Source organism: Lissotriton helveticus, chromosome 10, assembly GCF_964261635.1.
Source record: "Lissotriton helveticus chromosome 10, aLisHel1.1, whole genome shotgun sequence".
NCBI lineage: Eukaryota > Metazoa > Chordata > Amphibia > Caudata > Salamandridae > Lissotriton > Lissotriton helveticus.
Window position 1 is genome coordinate 68,373,288 of NC_136071.1, and position 22,642 is coordinate 68,395,929.

At 42.0% G+C, this 22,642-nt stretch overlaps 1 protein-coding gene across 2 annotated transcripts in view; it reads right to left on the reverse strand.

The window, feature by feature from the left end:
* The window catches only part of LOC144785891 (metalloproteinase inhibitor 1-like), a 111,516-nt gene that overhangs the window by 39,675 nt on the left and 49,199 nt on the right, over positions 1 to 22,642 (reverse strand). The window contains exons 1-2 of one of the 2 annotated variants that reach the window (XM_078664760.1): positions 17,338 to 17,472; positions 10,418 to 10,587 (exon numbers count right to left, since the gene is read on the reverse strand). In XM_078664760.1, the coding sequence (XP_078520886.1) occupies positions 10,418 to 10,544 (127 nt within the window). In that variant the 5' untranslated portion in view covers positions 10,545 to 10,587; positions 17,338 to 17,472. Of the gene's footprint in view, positions 1 to 10,417; positions 10,588 to 17,337; positions 17,473 to 22,642 lie in introns of those variants that run through there. The other variant, XM_078664761.1, reaches the window with a different exon arrangement.

The following is a 22,642-nucleotide window of genomic DNA, read 5'->3' on the forward strand; positions in this document are numbered from 1 at the left end:
AATTGACGCGCTGTGAGAGCGCCGACGGCGCCATAAAGAAGGGGACACCCCGGCAGAGCGGGGGAGAAGCACAAACTTACCTTCACTACGCCGACGCTGCCAGGGGCACCCAGGAGGAAAAGCCGCCACCGCCGAGAGTCACTCTGCTCCTAAGACTCGCGCCGCCGCTCCGGGAACCACAACACCCGGCAGGCCTCGCGGCGGCGCGGAATTGACGCGCTGTGAGAGCGCCGACGGCGCCATAAAGAAGGGGACACCCCCGCGTCGCGGGACGCAAGCGGGACGCCCGGGGCGAAGCCCGGGCAAAGGGCGGGCCCTCTACGGCCCTCATCGGCACAAAGAGGCAGGGGCAGGGCCTAGAACTCTGTGCAAAAATACCCAAGTAAGTTACATTCTCCCACACCCTATTGTATGTGCCTGTGATACCATATTGACGTAACACCCCACGGACCTGCATAGTTGTATCCTGGTAAAGCTGTTTGGAAAATGTCTAAACCTAAATCTTCGATAGTTTCCATCAACACCATAGACAATTACATGGTCCTGAAAGTTGCCAAAATTAATTATGACAGGAGATCATCCCTGGGATTGAGTTATTCGCCAGACTTGCTTATCGATAACACGCCTTTATCTACTCCTGCTCTTGATATCAGTAATGAGGTGTTTCAGATCCCGGATAACAATCCACTGACCCAGCTTCTAGTAGCCATCTCTGAACCAGCACCCGAGAGTGTGCAAGATATTGACATTATTACTCTAGAAGAGGAGCCCTCTATACCGGTCCCAGCCCCAAGAGTAACAAAGGGGGGGAAAAGAACATACCTAAACAGGTGGCCTTCGATCAAGTAAAAAGCGCCCCGATGCTTCCCCTCAGGGAAATAGTGGAGATGATATAAGGGGCAATGCAGGAGGAAAGATCCACCTGGATGAAGACCAATTTAAGAAGTTGCTGACTGCCGTGGATAACAAGATCAAATCTATAACCAAACCGCTCTTAAGCAAAATAGACCAGCTCACAGAAGAGGTTAACAGACTGGGGGTACTTTTGCAAAAATCATTAGAGGAAACATCGAAAACCCCTCTGTTACAATCACCTAGAGTTGATCCAAAAATTACCCAAATTGTTCCTGGGTCAGACTTACTTGCAAACACTCCCCGAAATATCACGAGGAGACCAGTGCAGGGGGGGGGGGATTTGAGAGACCCAGATCCAGATATTAATAATGGGGACTTTGCAGGGCCGAGCTCTAGAGGTACTAAAGAAGATGACAACTCAGAGAAGGGGCCCGTTGAATTAATCGTGGAAGCCTCCCCACTAATATTGGTCCTAGCAAATGTCCCTCAACTGGAACCAGGGCAAGTAGAGAACATTCCTTCTTTGATAAACAAATCACTTCATTGGTTATCAAAGAACATGGCTTTTAAACCGGGTGGCAGGGACCAGCTGGCACAGGAAGTAGTTAAAGCTAGAAGAGTCGAATGGATTGGGGGTGGCAGCAAAAAATTTAAGGGGGATTGTGTGGTGCTACATTTCTCAGACCCAGAAGTTTTGCCAAATATTCTAGCTAATATATACCCCCCTCACCGTAGATCCAATGAAATAGTGCCACTAACGTTGGATTTCTTTTATATAAAAAAGGTAACATCTTAAACCCAACAATGCTGAAAACGAAGTGGAACCCTGTACTTAGAAAAGCCAAAATCCCAGAAAATAGAAATAATTGGGGTATTTTGACCGATAATAGGTTCTCGGCCCTTTCGGGTCTAAGCCAATGTGATTGACTGGAAGAATCGTGGAGCATAGGAAAATTTAAGGTTGTAGAGGTTAACCACGGAATCAATAACACTCTAATGAAGCCAGAAACAGATTGTTGTGAGGGTAAGATTCCCGACCATAGAGATTATACTCCTGGCTTGATAGTGTATAGCCCACCAGCTATTCATACCATTACCAATAACGAGGAAATTATTTCTCTATCCCCCTTGCTCCCCTTTAATCAGAGCATATTTTCACAAGAGGGGAATACTGAATTGAAAGGTAGTATCAAGTTCTTTTCATGGAACATAGCGGGTATCCACCATAAATTAGAGACTCCCAAATGGTGCGAGTTCATTGACCATCATGATGTTATCATGCTACAGGAAACATGGTCAGTGGCACCAGTTTTTCGCCAGGGCTTCCTAAATTTTTATGTACCTGCGAAAAAGAACACTAAGGGGCGGCCTTCTGGGGGTCTTATTATATGGATACGCCAATCCCTACAATGCACCATCAAGCAGAGTCATATTATTAACAGTGACTTACTCTCTATAGTGCTCACCTGGGCTGATGGTTATAACCTGGCAATATATAACATCTATGCCAGGGGAACCCAAGGGGGCACAGTTTCTGATGTGATAGGAGCATTAGATAATGACTTAGAGACTCTACCAACGCAGTATACAATCCTGGTGGGGGGAGACCTGAACACAACATTTGAACCTCTAGGATGCGAGGATAACGACCTGGCACAAGAGGAAGACACTAAATGGGGAATCCCCCAATTCGACCTCCCGCTGGTAAAAAAGTGGACAGAAGTGGCAACACAGGCTAAAAGTTTATGCCTATCCAGAGGACTGAGGGCAGTAAATGGCCGCACCTCCTCTGACTCACAGGGTAGGCACACCTTTGACAATTTAAGATCAAGTAGTAGGATAGATTATATCCTTATAGATGTCAGAGGTTGGCATAAAGTGGTCGATATGCAGGTGATTCCAAGATTGGAGAGCGACCACAATCCTTTGTGCTTGCTCTTCAACCTGGAACAAGGTGTAAACTCAACAAACCCGGTTAGGGATCTTACGTCATTAGACGTTGTTACATCTAACAATCTCCGACACATCAAATGGACAACTTTGGTAGACAAACCTGGGGATATGCAGGCCCTAGAGGGGATAGTTACTGAAGAGGTAACCAGACTACAGACCCTTAATAATGAAATACATTTTAAACAATTGATTGAAGAGTCACAGCCAAAGTTTTTTGCTAATATACAGAAGTTATTTTTTTTAAAAACCAAGCAGAGGAAGGGAGTTAGACTACCAATAAAAAGAGGATGGTATGACCATTCCTGTAGATTAGCGCGTCAAAATCTTAGTGTAGCGCTGAGATCTAAAACAGGAGTTTTAAAGGCCAGGGATGAATACAGAAAAATACAAATTAAGGCAAAAAAATTGTGGGATGAGAATATATGGTTAGACCTGAAGAAAGCATGTGCCGATAAACATCAGAAAGAGTTCTGGGCCATTTTAAAGTGGGGCTCTGGGGGAGTAGCCGATTGTCCGAAAAATCATGTAGCTAAGGAGGCTTGGGTGGACTTTTTTAAACCGCAATATGCAGACAATTTGGTACTACAAATTGAACCCCTTCCAGTAAGGGTATTTTATACCCATGAACTATTTACATTGAAAGACGTGAATGAGGCAATGGATGGAGTAACCAGAGGAAGGGCGCCAGGAATTGATGGAATACCGGCGGATGTGTTTTTATCGGACAGGGCTAACTGCTGCAAATACTTTGCATGGCTTGGTAATGCCATCGCACAAGGAGCAAAGATTCCAGCAACATGGAAAGGAGCGGAAATAATACCTGTTTACAAAAAAGGGGACAAGGCTTTACCAAGCAACTATAGGCCCATTGGCCTTATCGACTGTGCACAAAAACTGATGGGCAGGATGGTACAAAACAAAATACAAGCCTGGATAGACGATAAGGATATCCTCTCCCCGTATCAAGCTGGTTTCCGCCCTTTAACCAGCTCTGTCGACCAGGTATTCCATTTTTTAACTATGTACTGGAAAAACGTAACCTTGCTAAATGGTCCACTATTTGCTGTTTTCGTTGACCTGAAGTCAGCGTTTGATTTAGTTCCCCGACAAAAGTTATGGGTTGTCTTGCGGGATCTCGGAATAAGCCCTGAACTATTGACTTTGCTTGTAAGGATGCACGAGAACAACTATGCCCGGATTAGATGGGGTGCACAGGGAGATGTCACGGAACCCTTCCCTGTGGACAGAGGAGTGAGGCAGGGTTGCGTTCTGGCCCCCACTTTATTCTCCCTCTATATTAATGGCATAGTTGACTTTTTGAAGCAATTTCCGACAGATGCCCCATTATTAGATGGGGAGCGAGTTCCAGTATTAATGTTTGCAGATGACACCTTGCTGGTCTCGCGGACCCCTAGCGGATTACAAAAGTCAATAAATGCTTTGGGTGACTTCTGTCGGATTCGGGGCTTGGAAATAAACACATCAAAGACTAAATTTATGAACCTGAATCCCGCAAAGAAATTCAAGGGGAAAATGAACTACAATGGGTCGTCACTGGAGGAAGTGAATGCTTTTACCTACCTAGGCATCTCCTTAAATGCCAACATGAACTGGAAATCCCACATGGACTCTGTGGTGCTAAAATTTAATCAGCTGGCAGGGGCAATAGCCCAAAAACACAAATCTTCATTTACAAGACCTATCCAGCCAATAATGGAGATTTACAGCATGAAAGTGTTGGGCGCCTGTCTTTACGGATCAGAATTATGGGGTTTCACCAACTTGAATTCATTAGTAGTTGCAGAAAATAAATTTCTTCGCCGAATAATTGGTGTCCCCCAGAGCACCCCCTCGACCTGCTTCAATATGATCTCGGGAGGAAAAAGATCGAGGATACGATCAGACTGCGTCCCCTCCTTTATTGGAGGCGTGTAAAAACTACTCCTGAACTGAGTCACTACGCAGCTGCCCTTTTGGATGTTGTTAATTCTGACAGGTTCCATAAAGTACCGTGGCTCAAAGAAGTTAGGAAATTACTTCAAAAATTTCACCTTGAGCATCTGTGGACTGCAGTAGACCCACATGTTTTTCCATCTAAGATTTTATTGAAAAAAATGTATTGGGACATGATAAATAATACTGTATTGATTTCCAACCAACCCTCCGTGTTGACATCCCAGTTTCTGGAATTTAAAACTACTCCAAAATTTGAACAGTACTGGGATTTGATTGCTAAGCCTCTAGACAGGAAATTGTATTTTCAGTTTAGAATTGGCTCTTTACCCCTTAATGTTTTTACGGCCAAATGGTCTTCCGGTAATGTAAATACTTGCTTTTATTGTAAAGCACATGTAGAGGACATACCACATTTTCTGTTTGTTTGCCCATTATATGCTGCCCCAAGAAGTAGATGGTTAAAGCCGGCTTGCAGGAATTTGGGGACAAGGAAATATATAGAGGCGCTAAGGATTTTAAAATCAAATTGTGCCCCCAATCTTGCAATCGCTGTAGCCAAATATATGGGGTGGGCTTGGATAATACGTACGCGCACTTTAAAACTGTAATTAATTATCTACAATGACAACATTTATTCCCCTAAGATCTTGTGCGGTGACTTGATTTTACAAATGTATAATTTTACTGAGTTATTCGTCAACAAAGTATAAAATGTAATATGCATTTTAATTTGTTCTTAAAAATCTAGCGTAGTATTTATTCTGTTTAGCTTAGGGATATATGCTTTTATGACAAAGTTGTCGAATAAAGTATTTAAACTTGACTTGCATCCTTACCTCACATTATGGATACCACTGCACTGTTCTTCAATGAATGAGGCTGTCGACACATATGAGCTGCTGATTTTGGGTCTTGCTTAAAAGAAGAAAGACAAAGCCCAAGTTCCTAACAAAATGCAGACCTTTTTTCAGAACAGAGGTGGCGGTGGAGCTGCTGACCACTCAGGCACCTTCCTAAAACTTGATCACATAATTATTTCCTTGATTTGCCGTTCCATTGCTTGGCCTTAGATGCCTATTGGCTCAGCTATGTTTCGTTGAGCCATGCACTCTGGGCCAGATGTACAATCCTATTTTGCATGCATAAATGGGTTTGTGACCCGTTTGCGCATGCAAAATGTAATTGAGCTATGTCAAATCCCTAAATAGCGAGTCGCGATTTATTTGCAACTCGCTATTTAGGAATTGAGAGTCGAAATTAGGAAGGGCCGTTCCCTTCCTAATTGCATCTGTAAATCAATGTACAAATGTTTTGTGACTGCAATAGCGGTTGCAAAACACTCTCAAATGACCACCCTCTTCAAGTGGGTGGTAATGCAGTCGCAATTAGGAAGGGGTCCCCCGGTGACCTCTTCCACTTTGTGACAGTGCCTAAAAAATTTTTTTGACGGGCAAGGAGTGTTCCCAGGTACCTCTACCTGCCCTTACAAAAGCAGTATTTAAAAGCAGTCCCAGACATGCTGGTCCGCTGAGCCCAGCAGGCCACAATCCCTGGGAGGGCCTATCATTCCCAATGGGCATGCATATTGCGAGAGGCTTATTAATAATAATGGGCCTCGTAATTTGCCAACCCATTGAGAATCGCAAACAGTGTTAAACACACTCTTGTATATGGCAAATTGCACCTCGCAAATTGTGATTCGCAATTGAGTCGCAATTTGTGAGGCGCAAATATGTTGGTCGTACATCTGGCCCCTAGTGTATTCCTGCCCAGAGGCTGGGGACTGGGGAGGTCCAGACTAAAATACCCTGACCCTCCCTACTTCAGGGAATCACACCCTGAGAAGGAATCTCACAAAACTTTATCATGGATTCTCACATTGATTGTCAGGTATCCAGCAAGATGTTTTAGAGGTCATCTTATCATTTCTTGAATAACATTCCTTACATAATCTGGGTGACCCTTTCCCTTCTTCCAGAATCCAGTGGTCTGTGAAATTTGACCACCTAACATTTTCATTACTGTGGCAAGTCAGCCTTAAAGAACTTTGGATAATTTCCTCTATAGAATATGATGATATTGCGCTAAAGGTAGTGCTAAGTTTGTAAAACAATAAGTTAGTTTGCACCATCCATTGCCCCTGCATGCACTGCCTATGCAAGTACCAACATAGCTACTAGCCACTACACTCTACATGTGTAATAATTCTGACTATTCCAGGCTCACAAACCAATAGGAATGGCTATAGCAGCAGGTATTTATCATTGATAATGTACATTGAAGTAACTGTTGTTGTGCTCTTCTCTAAATTAGACAAATATCACCACCATGTGATAGTCTGTCATAAGTGCCGGTGTTGACATTTAAATGCTGGTGCAGAGCACTGGAAACCACGGCTCAACTTAAGCACTGAAAAACTAGGCCTGGGCGGAAAACTAAGCTACGCTCCCGGAGTGTGCGTAGTTTGCGCAACTACGTGCTACGCAAATCGCACATAGCACAGTGCAAAAATGCATAGCAGGCATTTTTTGCTCGCTCGCGGTCCTCAATGTCAAGTAGGCGACCGTAAGCGAGCAAAATCAACATCCTGGTGAGACTTTTTCCTTGTTCGCGATCGGCAACATCAAGTTGCCGATCGCGAGCTTGAAAAATAATACTCTCGGCGAGATTCCCAATGCAGGGAGGTCAGGTTTCTCATTGCGAGTGGTCACGTATGCTCACGCCCGCTCATGATGAGAAACTACCAGTCCGCGTTGAGAAAGCTACTGCTCGAGTACCAATCTACTTGAGCGGCAGAAAACGACTGCTTGCACTGTGCATGATGCCGTTTGCAATGATTGCTCAGTGAGCACAATCATCCGGCACTGTGCAATCATTGCAAACAGCATTTCCCTACTGTACTACGCATTTTGCGTAGCTATGCGTAGCGAGCGTACTGCGAAGTGCACTTTGCTTAGCTAAGCATAGCGCTACTACGCAAACTAAGCCCAGGGTTTTGAACAACTCTCATTCATAATAGAAATGAAAGAGCTCTGATGAAGGACTTTTAGGACCGCAGGGCCATTACAATGAGGCTCCTTCTAATTAGGGGCCAGATTCACGAAGGTAAACTTACACTTTTGTGCAAGTTTACAATTTTTTTGGTGTTCACAAACTATGAGTTCAATTTTGCTAATAGTAATTTTACCACTGCCGAGACTCTGCACTCGACGCAGAGGCTCCACACATAAAAAGATAGGCCTGTCCTGTCTTTTTATTTGCAGAGTTCACTGCACTGACTGCAGGTCTCCTCAGTTGTAAAATTACTATTCCTTGGAGAAGCAACGCACTTCCGTTTGTTAACAATACCAAAGAAGCATTGGCAAAGTCTATGGGGTCCATTATGATGTCGGGCGGATTGCCTCCGCCAGGCTGGCGGAGGCAATCCGCCCGACACCTATGCCTGGATTCCCCCCTCCGTATTAGGATGGCGGGGGGGGGCGCATGACGCCGCTTTACCGCCGCGGTAATGGAATAATATGGTGGCGGTGTCCAATGGACACCGCCAGCCATATTACAATGGCCACAAATAGGTGCCTTTCCGCGGCGGCAATGCCGCCACGGAAAGGCAGGTGGTGTTTGCTGTGGCTGCCCCCTGCGGGCCCCCAGGTGATGCCGGTTTAGGGGGAGGACAGGGGCGGTACCTATGGTACCCCCCCACATTTGCATATGCAAAGCGGCAGGCACCGCGTGGTGCCTGCCGCTTTGCACAAGCAAATGCGCTCACAAGTGTTTTGCATTGTGGCGGGCGGTGCAGAGTGCACCGCCCGCCACAATGCAAAACATGGAGGACGTGCCCGCCACAGTGGCGGGCACATCCTAATTCCCCCTACAGGACCCCCGCCCTTATGGCGGGCAGTCCCGTTCTCTGTTAGGGTGGCGGGCGGACATAGTCCGCCCGCCATCCTGATGAGCCCCTAAATGTCTAGAATTGGTTGTCAGCCTCTTTTTTTTTTTGTCAGTGCTCTTTTTGTGTTGTTAAAAACATATTGCCATAGAGGGAGCATTCTGGCTTTCGCCAACATGAAAGCAATCACTGTCAAAGCCAGTAGTTTTACCTTTGGGGACTGTGGGCTTTGCAAATGTTTTTTTCCATGCTGTTTACCATCACTGATGATGTGCAGCGTACCTAAAAATAGGAGTGATCATATGGCTGCTGTGGATGTGCTATTTTGTAGGCACATGTGCCTTTATTTCTTTTTTATTCACCAATTGAACTGGTAAAAAAAAAAGAAATTTTGTAAAAGGGTCTTTTCAAGGAGGAGCAATTAGGGGAAAGTTGGGGAAGGATACACGGGAAAACAACTGGGAGGATTGGCGTCATAAAAGCACAAGGAGCGTGGGCAGAGAAGCAACTAGAGATCTTGCGCAAAGTGGACTGCTAGGGAAGGTGTGGGAGAAACATGAGCAGTGCTTAACTGAAGGTTGCAGGTGGGGCACACTGGCACTTATTTTTTCCTTCGAAGACTTTGATCCAGAGCAAGAAACGAAATATAAAAAAGATGAAAGAAGGAGGTAGGGAAAGATGGAAAATAGGACAATGGGAGAATGGAGTAACAAAACAAACCTCAAGAATGTGATGAAGAGCATGCATTGTCTTCACAAATGTCACCCTCATGCCTCAGATTAAAGAGGCACGAGGGGCAATCAATATTACACATTCTTCGTATTTGGCACCCCAATTTTTGATTGTGCCGGCAGCAGGCTTCTGAGGAAAACTTTGGGCCCTACCATTTATAAGTCCACAACTTAAGCATTGTCTACAGGCAAGAGAAAGCAATACAAGAGTGGGTGGGGAAGAGAAGCAAACAAGACAGATGAAAAAGACATGCACACTCATGAAGTGCTTGAGATCAAGGAAAGAAATTGTTTGCTAAAAGTCAGCAGTGGAATGTATAAATCACTCTTCTAAATCTGGTTCACCTGATGATCCATGTCCTCCATGGGTTTTGATTGCTAGCTTGAAGGTGATCAACCTGCTTCTGAATAAATTACTGTTATCAAATGAGTGTTGCAAATTTCAGGCAGATTTCACTTTTACCTGAAGTGTCAAAGATATTGTAGAAGCTCATTAATGGGCAGCTCTCCAATGGCTTGAAACAGGAGCAGCTGTTACACTACTCATGGCCAAGACTAAGACCGAATTGGACTAGTGGAGTTAACAGATTCCATCAAGTTGGCACAGATTACAATAGGGATTTTACAAGCAGACAGCTGTGCTGTTCAATAAGATCTACCAAAATAAAAATAGTTTATTGTCTCAATGCACAGACACGTTGACATAGTAGACCCTAGCACAGAAGGGAAGTTTGTGTTTGGATCTGCTCCTTGTGTAAGAGCAAACTGCCATCACTCACGGTGACCTTAGCCAATGGCTGAAGTGGTCTGATCCATTGTCCGGTGCTGCATTGTATAGCGAAAAGAAGAAAAATACAGATGACACAACAGCAGACGAATGGATAAAGACTGTCTGACAACCCCTATATAGAAGTATATTAAATATATAATTTAAGTAAAATCAAAAGGTCTTGACTAATGCCAGACATGAAAAAGCAACAATTTCTGAAAAAACAGAAGTAAAAAATATAATTTTCTTTTATCTTTTTCAACTCACCAACAACATCTGTACCGCAGTAACTGTTCTGTAGAACTGGTGGAACACATCTGCAAGCGTCAACAGGGCTAGAGATCTCCAAGAACAGAAGACCCGCCACAAGGAAGATACACTTTCTGGGATCCATGGATTTCCTGACGGTCAGCGCTTGTACCTCTTTTGGGACTGTTCTAACAGAGACAGGAAAAAAGGAGAGCATCATTGTAAATTTTGAACAGTTGAGGTTGGGTACAGGTGGCAAGATGGTACCCTTCACTGCACTGTCACAGAAATACCCAGTATTCTAGGGAATATTATAAATGTCCTAATGTTCTCGTGTGATGTGGGCTTGCACTGCAGTGGTAATTAAGGTGGCCAGATTCACTGGAGTCTTTTATGTCCTTGACAGTGGTCATCCTTGTTGACAGCTGTTTATAATGACTTTAGGCTGCACAGGCTAAAGTACAACTTCAGGGACAGCATGCAGTTCTGAGAGGTGGGGCTTGGAGGTATGCAGCTTGAGTCTAAAAACTACTGAGAGGTTGGAGGCCCTGATTCATGAATCTATGGCCAGTGGTTTGCGGCGATGGCCCTTTAGTCCATTGCTAAGTTTCAGCTGAAGTTTCAAAGGCAACAGGTCCTACTTCTCGAAGGGGACCTCAGTGTGGCATCACTAGGGTTGGTGTCACCCGGTGCGGGTAACTCATGGTGTCACCCCCTCATGACTTACCACATGGACCACCTCTGCTCCGAGTCTGCCAGTGGACACAGTTGGCAAATAACGAGACCATACAGAATTCTTAGTAACGTTTGTAAATTTAGGTCCTATATACAAAGGCCATAGAAGAAAAATTTAATTCAACAAGGTCGCAGGTAAAAGATTGTAAGAAGTTAGGAACTAAGAACTACATAGAAAATATGTTACTTTTTTATTTTTATTTTAGCATTAAACTTTAAATGTTACTGTTACAGGAGATAAGGTTGTAACCGGCAGGGCCGCGCCCCCGGTTCGGAGGGACCTGGGGTATTTTTACCTGCCTTCGCTCAAGGGCTAAGGAACATGGGTTCCTAACAGTGCAAGGGGGGCCTTGGGGATATCCCCTGCGCACTTACTGTTGGACATTTTGTTGGCTGGCAGCCATGGGAGAGAGCTCTTCGCCAGCTCGGGGGAAGGAGTGTGGCACCTTCTTCCAGTGCTTGGCTTGTGAACTGATGGGGGGGGGGGGGGTGTTGAACGATGCTTGAACACTCAGTCAGCATCCGCTCCATGCACGGGCCATATGCAAACCATAACCTTGAACTACATTATTAAGCTCATGCGCACACAGAACGCCAAGCAAGGGTAACACATTACAGGCGGGGGGCGAAATGTTTCCTTATTTGCCAGGCGATCAGGTGGTGTTGCTAAGTTGTTACTCAAGACAACAGTAGCCAATGGCGGGGGGAAGCAAGGGGGCCCTAGGCTAAGAGCTGCCGATTTTGGAACGGAGAGTGAAGTTTGAAATGGTGAGGACAACCGCTGTACATGTCGCATCTATTGCATTTAATGTTTTCCATCTACTTGGTCAGTTTCTACAAAGAAGTCACACAAGTGAACCTTTTCAGTGATCATTTATATAATTTAAAATAAAAATCAGAGCATTTATATAACTTTAAAATTAGCTTAGGTGCCCAAAGTTTGTCTGAGGATCCCACTGCCAAATGCTTTGACTACCGAATTCCAAGGCCGGCTAATCTCGATTACCCAGAATGCATGTTTCCTGCTCCCCCCACCACACATTTTCTGTCTTTTTTTCAGTCTCGTTACTATTTTCCTTTCATGTTCTTCCTGTTTCTTTTTGCTTTTTCTTTTGTTCTGGCACAAAATCTGATGCTGAAAAATAAGTCCCTGGGCCGGATCACATAAAATTATTGACTGTAGCTATTTCATGTCGTTGGTAGTAAATTATGAGTAATGTGAGACTAGAATGTTTGTGTATGGTTTCTCAATGGCATTTTGTCATAATTTGTGCTGTATTTTTATGTTTGCATTCTTGCAATATGAAATTGTTACTCTGTACAGTGGTTGCTGTGTTGCGTTCTGGTTTTACATTTTTGTTGTGCTCAGTTCTAGTTGTGTTGTTACGTAATTACGCATTTGATGTTGTGTTATGATTAGAACCCTACCCCCTCCGCCACCTCCCTGAAAATAGACTGTGTTTCCTTCCACAACTTTCCCATCAGCCAACTCCTCAGCCCAGTAAGCAATGTTTCAATGCGTGCCATTGATTTGGGTAACAATAAACATCTGTTATCAGTGTCCAGTGCCTCAGGCAGTGCAACTGTGTGTGTTTGTATAGCGCATGCCAAGCTGGGCTTTTGCTTTCCACAACTTTCAGGAAATATCTTTGGTGAGCAGAATCAGGGATTATGAATTACACTTGCAAGCAGAATTAATACTCAATTGCTAGGGAATGCACTCCCGGTTCGTGATTAACGGCAATTTTAATGTTTGAGTTGAATTGTGCGCTTTAGGGTAGGGTATTTTTTACCTGGATCTTACACCAAAACACCAAACCTGTGCGCGTTTACATTCAGAGAGACGTCTGGCAGTTACACTCATGACATGTTAATGTTTATCCAACGCCAACATTAGGAATATGCAAGTAACGCAGCCTGTATAATATGCAAACCACCATCACATTTTAAAAATATAAACCTTTTCGTTAGCGCCCATTGCAGAATGGCAGACTGCTGTGTTTGTGAGACGCATGCTCATGCCGTCCGTCTGTTCGTGAGTGCAGACAGACACGGAAACGTTCTATACTACGGCACACATCAGTGGCTTGTGTCCTTGCCCTTACACACACGCATATGTATTCAGTGTATGTGCACCCCAGACCTCCAGCTCTTGTCTGCACACACTGTCCCAGCGAGCGTAGCCAGATTGGTGTCACCCCTTGTGATGGTGCCACCCGGTGCGGCCGCACCCCCCTAGTGACGCCACCTGCAGGTAGGAGAAGGGCCAGGTAGCGAGTGCCTATTGCATTCTCATTTCCAGCTTGGCCATCCATACGTAACAAAGCATTGCATGCACCCGGTGTCCAGTAATGCATCAGTCCTGGTGAGGAGGGCTGCTGACGTCGTCAGGTGTACCCCAATACCCACTTCACACCCGGGAACAGCGCTGACATATGAAGGTCTTTAGGGTCCCATATATGTCAAAGATTAGATTTGCATTTCTACCACTTTAGGAGATATTGGAATGTGAATCTATAGTTCATTATTCATATATAGCACAGAAATTGAGCATGAGATTGCAATGCAGAACAGGGATTCTTCTGTTTCCTGCCAGCATGACGTCATCCAGCATCGCAGCACTTTGGTAGGTAAGATCTGCTCTAGGAGTACAAGGGTGGATTAGGAGTACATTTAATGTTTAATTTTGCTGGATGCCCTGCAATCTGCACCTGCCACCACCCCCTGGACCAATAAAGAGGTTGGGGTCTCATTCATGTACTGAACCTATCACATGGTATGGTGAAATAATAAAGACACACACTCCCTTGTCCTTAATGGAGAAGAAACTATGCTTGACGTTACCTAATAAGGGCTGGAGACACGTGTTACAAAGATAAAACAGCTACGATATACTTTTTCTTCTGATAACAGGGTGGCACACAAGAGTTTCCTTTGAAAATGTGATACATTTTGGGGCACATGCATCATTGTTGGTATTTGCGATTCCTAAATTGCGAAAATTAAGGAATCGCAATTTAGAAATCGCAAATACCTATGCATTAAAAATGTGCAAATATTTTTGCGATTTCTTATTTTTCCTATAATGAATCGCAAAATGAGAATGCAATTTCAAGGGTGCAGGGGGGGGGTCCAAAGGACACCCTGTTGCACCCCTGAAATTTGCCATTAAGTAAATTTTTCACACACACATGCCGCAAGGGTATGTGTTTGTGTAAAATGAAAGTTTCAAAAATGCACTTTTGTGCATTTTTAAACTTTTCTCAAATTAGCATGAAGGCTGACTTCATGGTAATTTACCACTTCTAATTTGCGAATTTGCTCTTTTTTTTAAATGATGCATTGCATTTAAGATATTGCAAAATTGCGATTTCTTAAATGCAATCGCAATTTAAGAAATCGTAAAAAAATTGAGATTTCTTAAATTGCGGGAAAAAAAAACTTGATGCATCTCAAAAATTGTATTTGCATTCGCAAACGGCCGAATTTAGCGATTTGCACCGTTTGCGAATGCTAAAACCAATGATGCATGTGCCCCTTTGTTTCTTACCTAATGTTATAATGCAGGAGGCTTCCTAACATACCATGCCCATATGTTAGAAGGAGGAGAAATCTTAGCAAACAGTTTTATTAATAGCAGGTTGACAAACACATCTGTGTCCTACAAACACACACACACACTGTTTGCATATGAGGATGCCACGGGCGAAGACAAAACCCAGTTGCAAAACAGGTTCCACAGTCGTCAGCAGGTGTCCCAGCTTTCCCTCTGCAGGAACTGATGTTGCCTCAGAGCTGGCGCCGCCTCACTCTGCTTCTTCAAGACTTCCTCCCCTCAGCATGTTTACATCTTCTGGAGCGTTCACTGGTTCTTGTGTGCCCAACAATGGCAGCAAACATGCGTCTTCCACAATGTTGCCTACAGCAAGACACCATTCCCATCCTGCCAAGCCCTGAGTACATCTACAGACACACCTCAACGCACCCACTTCAGCACCTTTTCTCTAATAGGTGGAGCCACTCGAATTATGCGGCAGAGAAGGACCAAAATATGTTGCAGGGTTAAAGAAATTATACGAGAAGAAAAATCTAATTGGTGGCATTTTTGTTTCAATGGTTTGTCAATTTTACATCTGAAAAAGAGGGCAAGGCACCATATCAGTAACCATTTAACACCCAAATACAGCAATAAGTAACCTAAAGATGGCCAGCCAAACGTTCAGGTGCGCAGCAACCCGACTCTCCATATTTTTTGTAACATTTGATCCGTCTGAGCCAGACACAACTTTTTTTGTTTAAATACACAGAATATGCATCAGATGATGGATTACCTGGCAAATGCGGCAAATGCACAATTATGCGGTCTGATTGTGAATTTTACGGATGGAACAGAGGACTTCAGGGTGATGGAGGACATTGCCTCCCCACCCTGGCAAACTGCCTTCCGCCAAAATTAGGGACGAATGCTGTCCCTGCGGTCGTTACTGTGCCTTGAAGGTAGGCGCCATCACGACGGTTCCTTTTAGTGTATATAGTGTTTGCTAGGCAGCCGTCGTTGGATTTCACGTCCGTTCACCAACATGTTTAACTTTTTTTCGTGTTTCAGAAACAAATTTACAAACCTGTGGTTCGTTCCAGAAAAACTAACGATTGCCACACCTGATTCCCCATCACTTGTGTGATGTCCCGCTAGTGTGCCGCAGGGGGGTCCTCCTAACTGTGTTAGCCATCCTGCACGGCTGGTGGTGCGGTTTCCCGTACCACGTGGGCCGCAAGTAATAAATGAGGGTGCGGGGCAGGTGGGGCCAGTTTGGGACCACCTGCACCACGACTACTAAGAACCAAGCCACACTCTCCTGAGTGCTTATACCAAAGTCAGCCGGCCACACCTCACCTGCAGTGCAGCAGCCGACTGCTGCTCCCCGGTCATCGCAGCGCCAGTCACCACACCTTTCAATAACCAGGACATTAAATATAAAATGTTGTTGCCGGTTTAGTTAAATGGCAGGTGGTGCGGAAATCTGCTGCTAGACTCGAATACAACTGTATGAGTTTGACCCACTTTCAGAAGCATCACAACATCTTGACTGCCTGAATTGAGTCCTAATGCTAGAGCGGGAAGCAGTACACAGCTGACTGTTATGACCTATAGGACTTTAGTATATATATATATATATATATATATATATATATATATATATATATATATATATATATATATATATATATATATATATATATATATATATATATATATATATATATATATATATATATATATATATTTATATATATATATATATATATATATACACACACACACACACACACATGTATACATATAATATGCATATATAGTTATTTCGCCAGCAAGTATCACAAAAAATGTGAGATTGCGAATTTGCACAATGCTACGACAGCAATGCAACAGCTATTGATATATTACAGAACTGAATGTCATCTGAAATGTATATGTTGTTTTCAAGGGTTAATAGGAGGTTTTAAAATATATTTAAATATGTAATTTATACAAACCTGGCTTTTAAGATCCCCGTGCAACACAAGTATTTTATCTATGTCTATGAGATTGCACATTGAGAAGTTCTATGCACATGTCACTTTAAAAAACAAAAAAAACAATTTAAGGTAATCTCGCACTGTGTAGCGCGTCATGTGATCAAGATCGAAACGCGTCATGCTGGCAAAGTGGTGTAAGTTAGCACAATAAATTTTGCTGCACCTGCCTGTGGTACGTCCTCCGTTCTTGAAGCGCTGCGAGGAGAGAAGGCGCAAGGAGTTTGCTTGATATCTATATCTTTATACACACACACACACATATATATATATATATATATATATATATATATATACACACATATATATGAGAGAGAAGGAAGACACATTTAAAGAAGCCTCTGAGTACTCTCCTTTTGAATTTTTGCCCTCTGCTCAGATCCTAAGAGCTGGTATTTGCCCATCACTCAGTCGGGGGCAAGGTTGAAGCCATATTGCACTCCTCATAGCAGCATGTTCTAAATGCAATATACTTAAAGTCCAAGCACTCTGAGAAAAAGTGCCTGGCAAATTTGATTGCTGTCCTTGCTTTGATCATAAAGTTTAGCTGTCTTTCTAGTCAATCAATCCACAGTAAAGTACATTATCAAAGTATTGTTTTAAAAAATATTTATACACACTGTCCCCACCTGTTGCTTCAAGCTCGAGTCAACTGCCTCAAAGTCTGATGGAGGGAAAGCTTCCCGTGCTTTCAGGAGTTGGCTGGATTTTGAATGAGCCTGTATTCCTTTTATGAGACAGTAAGCATTAAGCAAGCAGGCTAGGCGTTTTCCAGTGGGAGAGGCTGCCTGGAAGCACCTGGCAGAGATCAACCTGTTGCTCCTCCTATATGACGCATATCCAATATAACCTATGGAAAAGGTCAGGAAAACATCAAGGTACTGGAGGCTGGCGTCAGAGATGTTCCCGATAAAGAGATATGAAAGACAATATGGCAGATGCATCAACGTAGCCTTTTGCTATTACTAAATAGTGATTATTAAGGAATCGCTATTTAGGAATAGCAAAAGCATATGCATGTAGCAATCGCTATTAAAATAGCTATTCCTAAATATTCCTTAATTGCTACTCGCAAATTGCTAGTCGCAATTAAGGAATGCTGTCCCAGCCCATAGGAATGAATTGGAAATTGCATGAGCAATTTGCGAGAACCAGTAGGTACTCGCAAATTGCTCATGCAATTTCAAGGGTGCAAGGGTGTCAAAATGACACCCTGTTCACCCCTTAAATTGATCTCTGCACATATGTTGCACACACACATGCCCTAAGGGCATGTGTGTGCGCAACATGAAACTTTGGAAAATGCACAAATGTGCTTTTTTCAAAGTTTTAGCAAATTACCATGAAGTTCAACTTCATGATAAGTTGCTACTCCTATTAGCGAATTCGCTATTTTTTTTGACTTTCATGCATTGCATTTAAGGAATCTCAATTTGGGATTCCTTAAATGCAATCGCAATTTAAGGAATCTCAATTTAGAGATTCCTTAAATTGTGATTTTTGCATTTGGGATGCAAAAATACCGGGAGCAAAGGGGCAGATTCTGAGAATCTGCCCATTTGCTCCCGGTATTTACTTTGATGCATATACCTGTAAAACAACAAAGGAAATCAGTTAGGTGAACTAGGACAAATTAATTGGAACATTCCTAGGAAAGGTAAGTTGGCCTAACGGCTAGGGTGCTCGACCTTGGACCTGGGGATCTGGGTTCGAGTCTCGGTAACGACGCCAAAAATCTCCTGTGATTCTGGGCAAATCACTTAAACCCACATGCATCAAGCGATTTTGGAGTCGCAAACGGTGCGAATCGCAAAATTCGGCCGTTTGCGATTCCAAAATCTCTTTTTGGGATGCATTAAACAATTTTTTAAAAATCGCCATTTTTTGCGATTTCCAAAAATGCGATTGCATTTAAGGAATCGCATTTTTGAGATTCCTTAAATGCAATGCGTGAATGTTTTTAAAAATGCGAATTCGCAATTAGGAGGAGCAAATTAACACGAGGTTGACCCTCGTGTTAATTTGCGAAATCTTTTAAAAATGCTCAAAAAAGCATTTTTGAAAGTGTCATGTTACACACACACATGTCCTTTGGACATGTGTGTGTGAAACTTGCACTTAAACAACGCAAAACGAAAATCGCAAAATGTTAATGCCTTCCCATTGATTCCTATGGGCCTTTTGGCCCATAGGAATCAATGGGAAGGTTTTCCTTAATTGCGATTCGCAAAATGTGAATCGCAATTAAGGAAAATTAAGAAAATGAAAAAATATTTGCGATTTGTTGATGCATAGGTATTTGGGATTTCTAAATTGCGATTCCTTAATTTTCGCAATTTAGGAATCGCAAATACCAACAATGATGCATGTGGGTGACAATCTCCCCGTGCCTAAAAATGAATGCGTGTCCTCATGTAACGTAACTGGTGCTATGCACAGCGCTCTGATACCTGATTCAGTTCGGGTCTAGTTCGCGCTATATAAAACTCTGCAAAAAAAAAAAAGGTAGAATTTGAAAAATACTGAAGGTAAAATGAAACATGCATTGTCAAAGCATGTAGGTCTCACCTTCAAAGTGTTGGAACAGAGCTATTGAGTTTGCCAGTATTTGTTTGCTTTTGGATAATGTATGGTCAAAGGCATTTCAAGATGGCCGATGAAGCATGCTTGTGGATGCATGGGCAGCCATTTTGGAACAGCAAAAATGTTCACCATGCCTGAGCAAGCAAGCAAGCACTCACACACAGAGCAATATTCTAATTTTGTTACTACTTGACAAAAAACATTCCATAATGGCTGCCTGCCGATTAACACTCATGTACACGCATGGGTGGCAGTCTTAGAATGGTTTTGTCATGCTAGTTTAGCCAATGGCTCCATTTGACACTGCCATCGCTTAATTTTTGCTCCAATTTAGTAGCAATTCAAAGTGGTCCGTCTATGTCATGCAATGCTTTGTCTTCTTGAACATAAGCCCCCAAGGTACTGGATCAGGCCTTGTTTTAATCTTATTGCAAAACCAGTTAGTTAACTGCATACATGTTGCACCTCGTAAAATGGAGCTATGCACATTAGTATAGCTATTGAAGTACAATGCAGAATGGCAAGCAGAACAGAAGTAACAGAAAAATAATAATTACTGCACCCAAACACAGGCAAACATATGAAGATGTAGGGTGTTCTTTGGTTTTACTTAATGTAGGATTTCACTCCAAGAGAAGAGTGATGGAAGCTCTGAAACAGTAGTTTGGTAATAAGCTAGTTTGCTGTTATTATTTATCATCACGTTGTCATAAGTCAATCATCCAAATCCAAAACATGCATTTTCCATTAAAAAAAATGGTATTTGGCTAGACACTTGCACCTGGGGTCAGCGCAACCCTGCTATATCTGCGCTTATCTCCGACTATACCGGTGCACACTTAAATTCTGGGAGCGCTGTTGCCATTTTGCTAGATATATGAGGAAAGATTCAAGAAATTATTCTGGAGCATAATTTCCTGGTAATTATTGTGTAGGGTGTGAATAACAAGATGGATTAACAGGCTGTTTATGTAAAATAAATACAAATGAAATAAGCTAATCAGTAACAACAGTAGTCACGGCGAGTACCAGGTTGAACTTGCTACATACATATTCACCAGAGGGCACTGCTGCATAATGATTTACCATATGCACTGCTCACAAAGAGGGAAAAGAGCTAGGTACAGAAATGGCCAATCACTGCATGGCTTCATAAGAAACTCATGCAGTGATTGGCTATATTCCGAATACTGGGGCAGAGGCTCATTGGTGTGTCCTGAGGCAATTCAGACACCGCTCCCTAGCTGTTATTGCTTAAGAGCAGTGCCAGGATTGGCCGGGGGTAGGCAAAACTAACGCTAATTAGGAGTCTGGGAGTCTGCAGCTGTAATGCCCTCTGCTCACTAATTGAGCAGATGGCGAGACTCCCACCCCCACCATGCACTGCTGATTATCTCAAATAGTGCATCACCATGACAACTTCTACGATATCATTGACTATATCACTGCAACATTTGCAGTAAAAGTATTGATGAGAAAACTGTGCATGGCAGGGGCGCGAGTTATAGTTACCTTAGAGCACGAGTTATAGTTACTTGAGATAACAATTACTGTTGAATGTCTATGGTTTTGTGTGTAAAATCAAAATGTAACTATAACACTCCTGTAACATTTGTTTTTTACATAGAAGTAAACATAGATTTTAATCCAAAATATGTAAATTGGCATAGCATAATGCTTCTTCCGATTTCAAACTATTCCATCCTCAATAAACAATCATGCCACACGAGAATAAAACACAATTTCACAACTGAAGTTGAAAGATTCTGCTTATGTTACTAAAGAGGATCAATGCATGCACACCTGGTATGAAATGTGAACAGAAGATCAGTATAAAGGATTTGTCAAGATTGACTTGGAAGATGTCCACAATACCATTTACTGCCCCACTGGTCTAAACACTGGGCTACAGAATATAAGGGCATGAGAAACAGGATTCTAAAAATAACCACAATCTTTTCATAAAATCGAAAGGGCAAATTAAACCAAGTAGTTCAAACTACAAAGGGCAGGGGAGCTGTAAGGTCATAGGAAAGTTTTGGTAAACAGTCATAATATCGGTTCCAAAATATAGAATGGACATAATATCGAAGTAAAAATATAGAATGGACAAAATATCGAATGGACACAATATAGTGGTTAAAAATATCGAATTTAAGGTAAGTAATATCGATTTTCAAAATATAGAAGTCAAAATATCGAAGTATACAATATAGGCATTAAATATATCGATTTTTTAATAATATCAATTTTTTTAAGTGTTTTGTATGTTAGTAAATGTGTTTGAAAAGTGTATATTAAGTTTTGTAATGTATGTTTAGTGTATTTTAAGTAATGAATTTTATGTTATTTAATTTTTGCGGAATTTAATTCTGTAGCGGGTTGTGGGTTTATAGGGGAATAGGGTGGGAAGTAATTTAATTATATTAAATTAAATATTAATTTTTAGCAATTATTATTAATTTTTAATTACATTTTGCTTTTTAGTTCTGTAGCGGGTTGTGGGTTTATAGGGGAATAGGGTGGGAAGTAATTTTTTTTCATTTATTGGTAATGATTTTTTATTTATTGTTAATTAATTTTTAATTGGTAATTAATTTCTATTAATTGGAAATTAATTTTTATTAATTGGTAATTATTTTGTATTAATTAAATATTTGATAATTATGATAATTGTATTAATGTATTTTCTGTAGTGGGATGTGGGTTTATAGGGGAATAGGGTGGGAAGTAACGTAATTGTAATTAATTACATATTAAAAATACTTTTTGTGTATTGATAATTAATTTACTGTTAATTTTTAACTGGTATTAATTTTATTATTAATTAGTTTTTGTTATTGAAAATTAATTAGTTGTTAAATAATTATGAATAGGTTATTAATTTTTAATAACTAATATGTAGTTGTATTTCTAATTAATTATTACATAATATTAAATTGGGTATTCATGTCAATTAATGTTTTATTGGTATTGATATTTAATTTATTTTTAATAATATATTAAATCATTACTTTCCCTACTGTTTAACTCACTGGAGTGGGAATAGTAATTCTCACCCTCCCGCTATCCAACGCTTTCCCTACTGTTGCACTCTCTGGAGTGGGAATAGTATTTTGTACCCCTACGCTATCCAACACTTTCCCTACTGTTGCACTCTCTGGAGTGGGAATAGTAATTTTTACCCCTACGCTATCCAAAGCTTTCCCTACTGTTGCACTATCTGGAGTGGGAATAGTAATTTTCACACTCCCGCTATCCAACGCTTTCCCTACTGTTGCACTCTCTGGAGTGGGAATAGTATTTTTTACCCCTACGTTATCCAACGCTTTCCCTACTGTTGCACTCTCT